Source organism: Zingiber officinale, chromosome 1B (genome assembly GCF_018446385.1).
Source record: "Zingiber officinale cultivar Zhangliang chromosome 1B, Zo_v1.1, whole genome shotgun sequence".
In the NCBI taxonomy this organism is placed as follows: domain Eukaryota; kingdom Viridiplantae; phylum Streptophyta; class Magnoliopsida; order Zingiberales; family Zingiberaceae; genus Zingiber; species Zingiber officinale.
In genome coordinates this window covers 11,979,200-11,993,552 of record NC_055986.1, presented here as the reverse complement: position 1 = coordinate 11,993,552, position 14,353 = coordinate 11,979,200, and the positions used below count along the sequence as shown (strand labels likewise).

Sequence of the window (14,353 nt, the reverse complement as noted above, 5' to 3'; positions counted from 1 at the left end):
TTTACTGGCAACGAAGTTCAGCCGGTCGGACAAATTCGGCTGGCTACCTCACTGGGAGAAGAGCCGCTCAGGAGGACCAGGACAATAAACTTCGTGGTGGTCGACTCTCCTTCGTCCTACAACGTCATTTTGGGACGACCGGCGCTTAGCGAATTCCGAGCAGTCGTCTCAACCTTCCACCAGAAGATGAAGTTCCCCGTCGAAGACAAAGTGGGAGAAGTACGGGGAGATCAATTAGCAGCTCGGCGATGCTATATCGAGATGGTCCGAGCAGAATCTAACTCTGCTCGGAAGGCACCTCGAATCGAGGTAAATGCCATCACCGAGAAACCTCCTGCTTTAATTTATGATGAAAAGGAGGAGGTTCAGATCCACCCGACCCGATCGGAGGCCACGACTTTTATTGCCTCTGATCTGGAGGAGGAGCAGAACTGATCCAATGCCTCCAACGAAATCATGATGTCTTCGTCTGGTCGACACATAAGTTGCCCGGAATTTCGTCGAGCCTGGCGCAGCATGAATTGCATGTCCGACCGGACGCTCGACCAGTGAAGCAGAGGAAAAGGGATTTCAGTGCCGAGCAGAATGCCATCATCCGGGCGGAAGTAGAAAAACTTCTAGAGGCCGGCCACATACGCTGGCTGGCTAACGTAGTATTAGTCTCCAGCCGGGAGAGAGTCTGCATCGACTTTCGGGACTTAAACAAAGCATGCCCAAGGACTTCTATCCTCCGCCTGATAGATCACTGTGACTCTACTGCGAATTAATTTGCATGCTTGACGCCTATCAAGGATATCATCAAGTGCCGCCGCCCGTGAAGATTCGTAACGGCAGACGGCACATATTGCTATAATGTGACGCCGTTCGGATTGAAGAAGGGGCCACCTATCAACGCTTGATGAACAAGGTGTTCAAGGAGCGGATCGGGCGAATCTGGAGTCTATGTGGACGACATTCTTATCAAACCGTCCGAGCGACCGATCTTGTCAAGGATATGGAAGAAACCTTCCGAACGCGCAAATATGGAGTCAAGCTAAATCCTAAGAAGTGCCTGTTCGGAGCAAAAGGAGGGCATTTCTTGGGGTACATAGTGACCGAAGGGGAATCAAGCAAATCCCAGAAAGCTCTGCAGGATATGCCGCCCCCAAGAAATACAAGAGAAGTGCAGAGGTTGACCGGTCGGATAACTGCTTTGTCCAGATTCATCTCCAAAACCGCCGACCGGAGCCTTCCATTCTTCAAGATCCTGCGCAAGGCTACTAAGTTCCAGTGGGATGAAGAATGTGACCAAGCGTTCGAAGAATTGAAGACATATCTTAATTCTCTGCCAGTGTTAGCCAAGCCGATCGGGGGTGAGTCACTTTATATTTATTTGTCATCGACTGAGCATGCTGTAGGCTCAGCACTTGTGAGGGCAAGCGGTGAAGAGCAGCCGGTGTATTTTCTAAGCCACATTTTAAAAGATGCTGAATCCCGTTACACCGGGCTCGAGAAGTTGGCCTTTGCTTTGGTTCTAGCCGCTCGGCGCATTCGACCGTATTTCTTGGCGCACACCATCATTGTCCGGACAAACAGTCCACTCGGAAGAGTACTGTTGAATCCAGAAGCGTCCGGACGGCTCATCAAGTGGACGACAGAATTAAGTGAATTTTGTTGGGATCGATGATCGCGGCTAGAGAGGGGGGGTGTGAATAGCCGACCCCAAATTCTCGTTTCTTCCTACGAATTAGGTTAGCACAGCGGAAATAAACACAAGAAACGAAAACAAGAAGATCAAACCTCAACGCGTCGATGTAACGAGGTTCGGAGATGAAACTCCTACTCCTCGGCGTGTCCGTAAGGTGGACGAAGCCTATCAATCCGTCGGTGGATGAGTCCCCGGAGAACCGGCTAATATATACTCCTTGTGGGTGGAGAAACCTCGCCACAATAACTCTTGCAACAGCAAGATAGAAGTACACAAAATACAAAGAAGCACAAGACAATATGAATGTAAAACGAGCACGCTTGCCTTCTCGTCGACTGGTTGAAGCAAAGAACTTCACGAGGAGAAACCACCTAGGTGCGGTAGAGAGTATACAAGTTGCTAGAACTCAATGAAAGCTCAAGAGCACCGGCAGAAAGAAGAGAGAGAAGAAGAAGCGAGAAGAGCTCGATTCCTTTTATAACCCGCGAAGAAAACGAAGAAACACAGAAGAAATCTAGCCGTTGCGACAGGTATCTGATCGATCGGTGGACCGATCAGGCTCCATGTGGATCGGTCCACGGACCGATCCATTCCTCTTCCGTCCCCGATCGGTCCATGGACCGATCAGAACCTCCGATCGGTCCGGGACCGATCAGGCCAGCTGATCGGTCCCGCATCGATCAGCCCTCTCGCGCCCGCCTCTTCGGCTTCGATCGACTCGATCGGTCACCGCATCGATCGGTTAACACACAGATGCTATCGATGTGTTCGATCGGTCACCGCATCGATCGAATATTTTCAGATCACCGATCGATCACCGATCGATCCAAGATGGTTTTCGCCAAACCAAGTCCAAACCAACATCCGGTCAATCTTGACTGTTGGTACATTGCGCCAGCATCCGGTCACCCTTGACCTGCTAGGACTCCCCTAAGTGTCCGGTCAACCTTTACCCACTTAGACTTTTCTCTCTGTGCCAAGTATCCGATCACCCCTACTTGGACTTCCCAACACCAGATGTCCGATCACCCTTGATCCATCTGGATTTTCCTGGCCGGCTTCACTCACCGGACTTTCACCTAGCTTCACTCACTGGGTTTTCACCGGCTTCACTCACCGTGATTTCCACAATTCTAGCTTCACTCACCAGACTTTCCAACCGCCTAACATCACCAGGACTTTCTCACCACCTAGCTTCACTCACTAGGATTTTCACCGCCTCCTCACCAGGATTTTCCAATGCCCGGCTTCACTCACCGGGACTTTCACCTTCACCTAGCTTCACTCACTAGGATTTTCACCGATTCACTCACCAGATTTCCATTCACTCAGACTTTTCAACCGCCTAACATCCAGCTTAGGACTTTCCCACCGCCAAGTCTCCATACTTGGACTTTTCCGTGCCAAGTCTCCATACTTGACTTTCCCGTGCCAAGTCTCCATACTTGGACTTTTCGCGTGCCAAGCTCCCTGCTTGGACTTTTCCAGTGCCAAGTCTCCATACTTGGACTTTTTCCCGAATCAGGTCAACCAGGTCAACCTTGACCTAAGGTTGCACCAACAATCTCCCAAACATCTATTCTTGTCCCATATCAAGAATACAACTCTTCCACGAGTGTCAAACATCAACATGCAACTCAACTAGGTCAACCTTGACCTAAGGTTGCACCGACAATCTTCCTAAGTCAAACATCAAAATACAACTCGAGTCAGGTCAACTCGAGTCAGGTCAACCAGGTCAACCTTGACCTAAGGTTGCACCAACAAATTTGACATCCAATATCAACCCCGCTCGACGATCAAAGCGCAATCCTTGGCTGATTTTGTGACTGAAGTGCAAAGGCCAGAGCCGGAAGCAATGTGGAGAATATATGTAGATGGGTCCTCCACTCGGCTCGGAAGTGGGATTGGAATAGTGCTGCTCTCACCTCAAGAGGAGAAGATGCACTTATCCGTCCAACTGGATTACAAAGCAACCAACAACGAAGCAGAGTATGAGGCCCTCATAGCCGGATTGCAGGCAGCCCGGCATGTGGGTGCCGGTCGGGTGACTCTCTATTCGGATTCGCAGTTGGCCGCTCAACAACTTTCTGGCACCTTTGAAATTAACAGTGTTCGACTTAAACTCTACGTTGAGGCCTTTGAAAAACTCAAAGCCACTTTCCGAGAGGTTCTTATACAGAAGATCCCCCGAACGGAGAACCAGGCAGCAGACGAGTTAGCCAAACTCGCGAGTTCAATAACACCAGTTGCCATTCAGCAACCAATTGAAAAAGTACTGCTGGTGGCGCATGTTGATCGGATGCAAGGCCTCACGTTTCCCAGCGATTGGAGAACACCTATTATAGAATTTATCCGTTCGGGCACCACACCCTCCGATGAATATGCAGCCCGGCTCCTTAGAAGAAGAGCCGGTCGGTTTACACTCATCGGAGATCAGCTTTACAAGAAAGCTTTCTCGCGCCCGTTGCTGAAATGTGTAAGCTCGGAGGACTCAGCTTACATCCTCCGGTTTACGCTCAGGAAGTACATCAAGCATCATGCGCCGACGAGCACCGTCGTTAAAGATCGAGAGCCGCGCCGATCGGCTATAAACATCCGCGCCGACGAGCACCGTCGTTAAGGATCGAGAGCCCCGCCGACGAGCACCGTCGTTAAAAATCAAGTCGGTCCGGCGACTATAAATACCCCGAGCGGACGAACGAATATCAGAGTAAGAAACCGCGGAAACTACAAATATTAAAACATTCAGGCCCGATTGGGGGTTGTTCCTTCGATACTCGGCGTTTGTTAACTTCACGCAGGCAAGATACGTGCAGAGCGAGTAGGCCTCCCCGCTCGGACTTTATGCAATGGGCCAAGCCGATCGGACGCGTGACGGTGAACGCTTAAGAGCATGACTGACTCTAAGCATACACGTTAAGCAAACAGAAGAATATTATGGATAATGAGTAAGAAGACAAAAGCAGATGGGCATCGTTTCATTAGAGGAAAAATTAGGCCGAACGGCACGTACAAAAATTTTGCATCCGCCGAGCGGATGAAATACAGAAAACACTTAACTCGCCTCACTCAGGGTCTTCAAAATTAAAGAAGGCGTCCGGGATATCATCGATCATGGCCGCCATGTCGGAGGCGGGAATATGCATTCCCTCAGGAAGGTGGCCACCCCTCTTCAAGTACGCCACGGCGACCTTGACCGCTTCGGCGAAAGTAGAGGAGACGCTGCCACCGAATTTTACGCCGAACCTCTCCGAATGGAGGTATTCCTGGCGCGCTGCTGCTAAGCGACTCGGCTCTCCCTCTTTATATTTTTTGAGCACCGCCCGGGAGGCGATTAAGGAATCTTGGAGGGCCTTCAAGTCCATCGCAGCCTTTGTGCGTTCTGCCGAACGGTCCTCTCGCTCGGCGTTCAGCTGGGCCTCCAAATCCTTGGATCGCTGATCTAGCGCACGGACATCTACTTTCATCTTGTCCAGATCGGCTACTGCTCGCTTCTTCCGGGCAGTAGCGCGTTTGGCATCCGCTTCGCGCTTCTTGACTTGGCCCTCTAGCCGAGCCACCTCCATAGCCAGGTCGGCAACCTTCTTTTGTTCGGCCTCGAAGGCTTGTTTCTCTCGCTCAGCCAACGGACCCCCCGACACTTGAAGTTTTTCCAGGAGCTCCTCCAGCTCGGCTAGCCGATGGCTAGTGGCGATTTGCTCAGCCCAACGCTGTGAGGGGAATAATAACATCATAAGTCAAACGGTAGCTACGAGGAAAATTCCGTGTTCCTCTTCTTGGCTTTGATAATGTTGTTATCATGAGTCTCTTGGGCGTCATGAGGGCCACTTGAATCTGCGCGTCCTCAAAAAGCTTGGCGAGCGGACCCGTCAAGGTTATTTCGTGAACGGGGCTCGATGGCCGATCGGCGGACAGTAAATATTCCTCCGATGGGAATCGGAGGGTGGTCTTGATGGTCGGATGGCCGGACGGCGCTTCTTCAGTCGCGGCCGCCTGATGCGAGGACTCCCCTATGGTGGAAGTTTCGCCCAACCGACGTAAGCGGCGACGAGTCCGGGGAGGAGAGCCGGAGGGCTGTGCGGTGGGCGAAACCGCAGGGGTCCCGATCTGTGATGGCGTGCGATCCGGCGAAGTTACGTCGATTGGCGCCTGTGGTTCTGCCTCTTGGGTCCTACGTCCTCCGGGCGGCTAGGGATAAGACCCCGCTCGGCGAGTTCCTTTTTTGTAGCGGCCTCAATCTCCACGGCCTTCAACTTCAGATGATCAGTAGCCTTGGAGCGCCACATGACTTCAGTTGTAGGGAAAGAAATTAAATTCCGTTAGACAAAAAATGCGCAGGGAGTAAAAAATCCTTACCCATGCGGTAGGGAAGATTGGCCCGAACGGGAGACAATCCAAAAATATACAACACCCCCTTGAGAAGCAACTGGTCGATCTTGTATCGCTGACCGGACAACCAGTTTGCCGCATGAAGATAAGCGATCTGCCATTTGGTTAGAATGCTGGCCGCTCGGGAAGTCGGATATAGAAGAAGAACTCCTTCCAGTGTTTGTTGGAGGTCGGCATATTATCAAAAAATTTAAAGCCTATTCTACTTTGGAAAATAAAAGTGCCCGGCTCGGATTGTTTGGGGTAGAAAAAGAAGTGGAATATTTTGGGGTCAAGGGGGATACTGTGCAGCTTGAAGAGGACGACCACCCCGCTCAGCAGCCTAAAGGAATTCGGCACAAGTTGGCCGAGCGGGATGCGAAAATAGTTACAAACCTCTAAAATAAAGGGATGGGTAGGAAATCTAAGGCCGCCCTGGAATTGGTCTAGAAAGAAACAAATTGTGCCGATCGGCGGGTCATGTGGCCGGTCAGTCGGGTCGGCTATAACTATTTCATGGTTATCGGGAATCTCATACGTCCTAACCAGGCGCCGAGCACCCTCCTAATCAAATCGGCTCTCCATGGTCAGGTACCAAGGGCCCTGAACGCCAACAGCGGGTTCGGAGGAGCTTGCCATCTCGGAGAGGCGAAAGAATAGCAAGAAATCGAAGGGAAACGAAAGGGGCGAAATGAGCAGAGAAGACCTAGTAAGTGAAGGAAGAAGACTCACTGGGAAGGAAACGGGTGGAAAGAATCACCGAGGAGATGATCGCCGCCTAAAAACAGACACTAGATCGTCGGAGGCCGCAGTAGAGGAAGAAGCAGAAGGCAAAGCGCGAGCAAGTGACCGGCCAAAAAAGGGGACGGAGGAGGCTTTATACGGTCGAGGCCGGTCAGCCTCCGCCGTCCGATCTAGGTCACGAGAAACGAGGACGCCATCGGGCCATCCATTTCAAACGGGGGCATCCCATCGTAAGTGACGCCGCCGCCACACAATGGTCGACACGTGGCGCCCTGTCATCGAGCGCAATTAATGCGCCCATACCGCGCACGCTTTGCCTTAATGAAAAAGATTGCACGATTTCCGAGAAGATTTAGACAAGCAAACACCCATGTTGAGCGACAAGACAACCAAAACGAAGAGCCGAGCGGCTGAATTTGGCAGAAGGGCCGAACGGCCCCATGGATATTATAAGCTACAGAAAGACGGCGACCGCCCGCTCGGACACATATGGTCCCGGACTCACTTCCTCCTTCGACTAGACTTGAAGGGAAGGCAAGTGATCCGCGGTAAGAATGGGGGCCCACCTTCAAGGGTCCCAACCTAAGGACGGATGGAGGGTTGCCAAGTAATGCTCCGAGCGGAGCTAGAGATAACCCATCCATGGGCTTGGGTTTCACGCCAAGGTGAAGATCAAGAGAAGTCCGCTCTACCTTCAAGGGCCGATCGGGTGGTCCGCTCGCCGGATAGAGGGTACGGCCGAGCGCCTATGCGCGCTCGGGTTATGGGATATCGCGCATGTCGATGATTAGGCCGCATACAATATCACACGATGGAGGATCTTGCCGCCACATCATGGGAAGGTTGAAGTATGGCCTCATGGACGTCTTCCTGACAGATCCATATCTGGGCATGGCCCTTCTGACAGACCCATACCTGGGCATGGTCAAAGGCAGGTGGTTGCTTTGACTGGCGCGCCCAGGCTTCTTTGAGAGGTCTATATAAGGCCTCCATTTCTTCACCGGAGGTATGAATGAAAGAAAAAAGTCTTCATCTTGAGGCCACCTATTCTTGATTGCTCGCCTGACTTGAGCGTCGGAGGGCCGTCGCCGGGACACCCCTCCCGGCTCGGTTTTGCTGCAGGTTCGCCGGAGCGCTCGAGGATTCAGCAGGGAGAGTCACGTGCCCAGTGTCCGTTGACTCCTGGTTCGGACAGGATCACATGGTTTGATGCAGTTTTCATAGATGGAACCTATATTTACATCACATTTTATACATTGTATCAATTTTAGACTTAATTATGAATTGTTTTATTACGACTTTATTTATTGTTAATATTTGATTATTATTTTATAGGCATCAAAAGGATTGTGGACCCAATCAGATTGGACCACATTTGTGGTCAAATCTAGGGCTAAACGAGATGATCAAGCTTTGGTGCGTTATAGATTGTTTATTCGAGATCAGAGGAGATTTAAGATGTAGAGGTTTTGATCCATATCTGAATTTATCCTACCGTTAATTAAGTCTCGAAGAAATCTAGAGCGTTGGATCAAATCTGAGGTTGATTTAAAAGCTTTGAGAAGCTACAGTGCTCCAGAGCTCGCGATTTTCCACTGTACCTCCGTCTTCTTCCTCTTCGTTTCCGTGGTATCAGCTTCCACACTCCAGATCCAAGGACGAACTCCTTCGCCGACGACGAGCTTTGAACCATCTGGCAGCCAACAATCAAGAAGAAAGACACGAATTGTTAGCTAGAGCCCTAGAGCCAAACATGTGATGATTGTTATATGGACTTGATGTATCATATTCCTATATATTTATAAAGGCATTTTCTTTATGGTCATTATACTTACTTGTATTGGTGCCAAATAACTAAGTATAATAGCGTCCTTGAGTAGAAGGTTCTTATCTATATCAATCGATTGGTTGAATCGATAGTGAGATGATATAGAGAACACTACTCTTAATCATTCCTAGTCAAGTATTAACATTCAGGGACAATGTTAATGCGACGAGACTAGCATGTAGGTCAACTTGATGACTTGATCTCACAAGTCATGGATATAGAGATATCAAGTTGACACATGGGTATGCATTGGAGAATGTATATTGAATGACCCGCCATGAGAAAGCATCATGGATCGTTATATGAGTGTCATATACTTTCTCATGTGACTATTAGTATGACTATCAGTCCTTGGACCTGAAGTCACCATGGTTCCCTACATAAGGAGTTGCATACTTTGGCTTCGTCAAACGTCACCCGTAACTGGGTGGACTATAAAGGCGATTACTGGGTATGTAACAAATTATGCGGAGGGATGTGAGTGATGTAGATGGGATTTATCCCTCCTATATGACGGGAGTGACATCATTATTCTTGATAGAGTAAGATCACTAAGTGCATGATCATGCCCAAATGAGTCAATATGAGATATTGAGCTCATTTGATTAGAGTGAGTCTACTTGGAGTTCAAGATATAGATTGATTAGATGATGACACGGTTTATGCCTCAAATTGATTAATTTAGATGTTAAGAATAGAAGGACATTGTCACATATTGTGAGAGTCACAATTAGTAGTCACAAAGGTGATATTGGATCTCAACATTCTTGTAACTTGGGTAGTAATGATGTGTTACTCCGCTCATTACTTATGTTTCTAAATGAGTTTAGGAATATTGCCAACGTTACAAGAACCTATAGGGTCACACACAAAGGGCAATTAGATGGAGATTAGGTTCATATGATGGACTAAGAGGATTATGTTCATGTGATGAACCAAATTGGATTAAGAGTAGTCCAAATTAGATTAATTGAGTTGGACTTAATTTGATTCATGTATTTGATGAGTCTAATTTAGATTATGACTCATTGAATCAATTTAATTTAATGAATAGAGATTCATTAAATCAAATTGACTTGAATCAATGATTAGATTTGATCAACCATGGGAGAATTTAAGTCAAGTTTGACTTGACTTGAGAGGGAAGATGAAGGGTCAATTTTGACTTGACCAAATGCCACTTCATTGTGACATGGCATGGGGGTCGGCCAATGATGATGTTCCACATCATCATGGCTACATAATTGAGTGCCACCTCATGAGATAGACCAAGAGTCATGATACTTGGTATTACATGGAGGTATAAGAACCTCTAAATGTGGCCGACCACATTATTGGTGTGAGTTACAAGAGTAAAAATCATTCAAGGCATCATCTTCTTCCTTGCTTCTCCCTCTCTTCCTCCATTGCCGAGACTCCTTGGGGTGCTAGCACACTCTAAGGTTTCCTCTCCATCTCTTGTTCATATGGATACTTCTAGAGGTGTGTACACTTGAACACACTTGAGATCCGACGGACCTTGGACGAGCAGGATTTGCGAAAGGCTTCGCTTCAAAGGTATACTTCCTTTTCATGTAGATCTAAGGTAGATCTAGGATAACAAACATGTATATGTAAAATTTTATATATATCTTCGCACGGATCCGTGGCAAGACTTTGGGGTTTCCGCAACGCAAAAAACGATTTTTGCGGCCCGAAAGTCCCAACACGAATTGAGGTCGTTCTCCGTTTCGTGTTCTCGATTCCGTGAAGCCCATCATCAACAGAATTGAGGGCGTTCCCCGTTTTGTTGATGGCAATCTTCGGATGCTGGCTAATTCAGGCAATGCGAGCTTGAAGAGGGTGTTCCCCACAAGCTATGAACAATGTTGAATGAGCTGGAATTCAGATCTTCACCGCCGGTTGCATGATGGGCGTTCCCGATGGCATTTCTGCTTCACGGTAGAAAGGAGTTTGGACTAGGGTTTGAGTGTGGAATGCATCTTCCATTTTTTTCATTTTTGAATTCTTATACTTTTATTCAGATATGATGATCTGATTTCCTAGTTTTGCAATTCAGATTTTATTTTTCAGTTTTGCTACTTGTTTTCTTTGAATGTTTGCAATCCAAACCATGTTTAGATACTAACTTAGTTTGCAATCTATTTCTAGTTTTGAATTTCATGTTTCGATTTCCACAAGTACAAGTTAGTTTCGATTTAAAAAATTTAGAAAATATTTGTTCAATGCATTGGATTTATTATCACTGTAATGAAAATTTTCATTTTGAATGTTTAGCATGAACTGATTGTTAACCTCAGTTAATTGTTGTGGATCATGTGAGGGATTGAATAATTCGCTAGTTGAAGAATTTGATTCAAGGATGCTTGATTAATGCTAAACTGATAAAATGAAAGTGAAGAATGTTTGGAGAAGATTAGCTTTCCTTTGGTTCTATTCTTGATTAAATTAGTTCACTTTTGAGACTTAGATGAATTTCGTTTGTAATGTGAATCAAAAGGAAGTGCCTAATTAGCCTTGTTAATAAGAGAGTTGAACTTGAATCAATTCTAGAATTAACACACATTTACTAGAATCCTTGGAAAAATACGACTTGGGACTCGTTGCTACAACACTTGTCTTAATTTTAACGAGTTCCTAATCTTTATTAATTTGATGTGCCACGTAACATGCAAAAATGTCAATACCACACACATATTCAAGATAGGGATGGCAATTTTCCCCGCGGGTTTGGGGCCCCGCGGGGAAAACCCGAAATGGGGATGGGGATCCCCGATTTTTCGGGGATGGGGCGGGTATGGGAATACTATCCCCATCCCCGAACCCGCCCCGAATATTATTATTATTAATATTAATAAATAATAATATGATTTTTTTTAAAAAATATTAATAATAGTGTTAACATTAATCTATTGGCTTCAAATAGGTAACAAGATCTGTGAGGTCTGTATGTACTTCATGATTTACCTGAGCTATTATTCGGAACCATGTCTTCTGTATTTCCCTGTTTGCCATCCTTGCAGGAAATCGAGCTGAATAAGACTAGCTGGAATGCACTGTTTGAGCCTTACCTTTTATTTGAGACATACAAAAATTATCTCCAGGTTGACATTGTTGCTGCCGATAGATCATGGAGATGGGGCGGGGATGGGGAATCCCCGAACCCGAAAAAATGAAAACGGGGCGGGGATGGGAATGACAAACCCGCCCCGCCCCGCCCCATTGCCATCCCTAATTCAGGATAATGTTGGTTCTAAAAACCTATTGGTTGGATCATATAAATTTCCCATCCAATTCTCCATGAAGAAAAGCATTCTTCATGTCCATCTTCCATAGATTCCAGTCTTTGTTGGCTGCAAGTGCAAGTAGAATTCGTATAGTTGTAAGTTTCGCCATTGGCCTAAATGTTTCATCATAATCTAGTCCATATTGTTGAGACCACAAGCTACCAATTGAACCTTGTACCTCTCGATTGACCCATCTGGACGACACTTTATTTTGAAAACCCACTTGCAAGAAATATGTTTTATATCTTTTGGTTTTGGTATGAGATTCCAAGTTTGATTTGCTACAGTGCATCAATCTCTTCTTTCATAGCTATCACCCACTCAGGACTTTGCGATGTTTCTTCAAATGTCTTAGGCTCTGTTTCTTCTTCAACTATGACTGCATTGACATATTTTGAATTTGACCTTCGTGTTCTTATTGACCTTCGGAGTTGAGATTGAAGAGTTAATTCTTCCATTGTACTAGGCCTCTCTTCTTCATTTGATGATTTAAAATTTTTATATTTTTAAATTTATTTGAGTTTGATATTATAAATTTATTTATTTGTTTTAAGAACTTATTTATTTATTTAAAAGTTAAATAAAAAAAATTATTAATGAATATAGTTTATAAAGTTTGTCAGCGTATATTTATCAGTGAATATTGTTAAAAAATTATTTAATTTAATAAATTATTCAAAATTATTTATTGAATTAAATTTCTCTATGTACTGAATAAATATAATTAAATTTTATAAGCTAAATAACATATTTGCTCACGAACTGGCAGCCTTACGCATTCGACAAGAGTCAATTATCGGGACGAGCCAAATCGCCTGTTTAATGACGAAATACAAAAGTGGTTGAAACGTCAAAGCGTCATCGATGGCCTTCATTGAGGGGCTTGAAATTCCCATAAGATCCTTATTAACGTAAATGACTTGCTATTTTCCCGAGGACTGGAATTAATTGGCTTTGGACTAATACTAGTTAAAAATAAATTAAAAATAATAATTATAATAATAACTTGACGGACATAAATCGATAGTTCCTCCCGAAAGCAATAAATCACGAATAATTAATTAAGCACAATTTCAGAGATTAAACAACAACTACAACCGGAGGAGCAGGAGGTGAGATTCAGAGGTCGTCGGGGATAGGAAAAAGAACGTCGTCGTCGAAGCTCCAAAGCATCTCCATGCCCGGCGCGGTCACCGGATTACACGCCCCCGTCCCCTGTTCCGCAGCCGGCGCCGTGCATGCTCCTCCGCCATCCATGTAAGGGATCCCGAAGAAGTTCATGTACGACTCGTAGGCCATCAGCTCCTCCGACAGCCTCCTGACATCTGCGTCCTCTTCTGCGGCCGGCGTGGCCAATTTCTCTTGAGGGTCAGGCTCGGCGACGAGGCGGTCGCCGACGGGGTCGGAGCCGTGGCAGTGCTCGAGCTCGTCGGGCTGGATCTCGTTGGGGAAGTTGACCTTGGCCTTCTTGCCGCGGATGCGGTGGGCCTCGCGGTCGTAGGCGCGGGCGGCCTCCTCGGCGGTGGCGAAGGTGCCGAGCCAAACCCGCACGCCCTTCACCGGGTCGCGGATCTCCGCCGCCCACTTCCCCCACGGCCGCTGCCGGATCCCGCGGTATAAGTTCTTGCGCTCGCGCTTCCGAGGAACTGTGAACTTGAATTGTCAACATGCGAAGTGCTGAAACAGTGAGCCGGAGATGGACGTACCTTTTACAGGAGGGGCAGAGCAGGGCCAGAGGTCGGAGGCGGAGAGGATATCATCGGAATCGGCGGCGCCGGAAGCATTGTGGGGGTGGCGGTGGCGCTGGCGGGAAGGGATGAAGTCGGAGATGATCGCGCCGCCACACATCGTCGATATTGTTGCTCAATTAATTATATCTTCTTACTTGAAGAGAGTAGTGATCAGCGGTAGAAAGGGACTCATGATCCATTTATATACATAGAAAAGGACTCATGATCACGTGAAACGGAAACTGCGATGAGAACGAGACCGAGGGCGAGGGATGGGAGTGGCACACAGAATTGTATATATTGGCGCCGCTGTTTATGTGGCGGTGGACAACGTCCGGCGGTGGAAGTGCTGGGTATGCAGACATTTGACTTTCCTTTTGACCAGATGTTAACAGCTAAGCAAATTGCAGCGGCGGCGCTGACACGGGCAGCGCGGGAATAGCGGCGAAGGTTGATTCCCTATTTCATCTCCATTTGACCAGGGAAATCTACTTTCGCGGATGTTTCCAATGCCACTGTGGAGGAACGCGTCTCTCCGGCTCTCATGAATTTTATAGATAATGATCTTCTCAAAATTAATTATTGTCGTAATCATAGATATATGGGCAAAACATATAAATTTGTGTCGTGACCAAGTTCCAAGTATCATTAATATTGTTATTATCTAAAGAATTTATCTCCTCTTTACAATCAGAAATGACCTCAT

At 46.8% G+C, this 14,353-nt stretch overlaps 1 protein-coding gene across 1 annotated transcript; it reads right to left on the bottom strand.

The window, feature by feature from the left end:
* Positions 1 to 12,953: 12,953 nt before the first annotated feature.
* Positions 12,954 to 14,063, bottom strand: LOC122050865 (ethylene-responsive transcription factor ERF071-like). Its single transcript, XM_042611737.1, has 2 exons — positions 13,624 to 14,063; positions 12,954 to 13,563 (listed from the first exon to the last, which is right to left on the bottom strand). The coding sequence occupies exons 1-2, from the start codon at positions 13,763 to 13,765 to the stop codon at positions 13,037 to 13,039; spliced, it is 669 nt and encodes a 222-aa protein (XP_042467671.1). The 5' UTR covers positions 13,766 to 14,063; the 3' UTR covers positions 12,954 to 13,036.
* Positions 14,064 to 14,353: the final 290 nt, after the last annotated feature.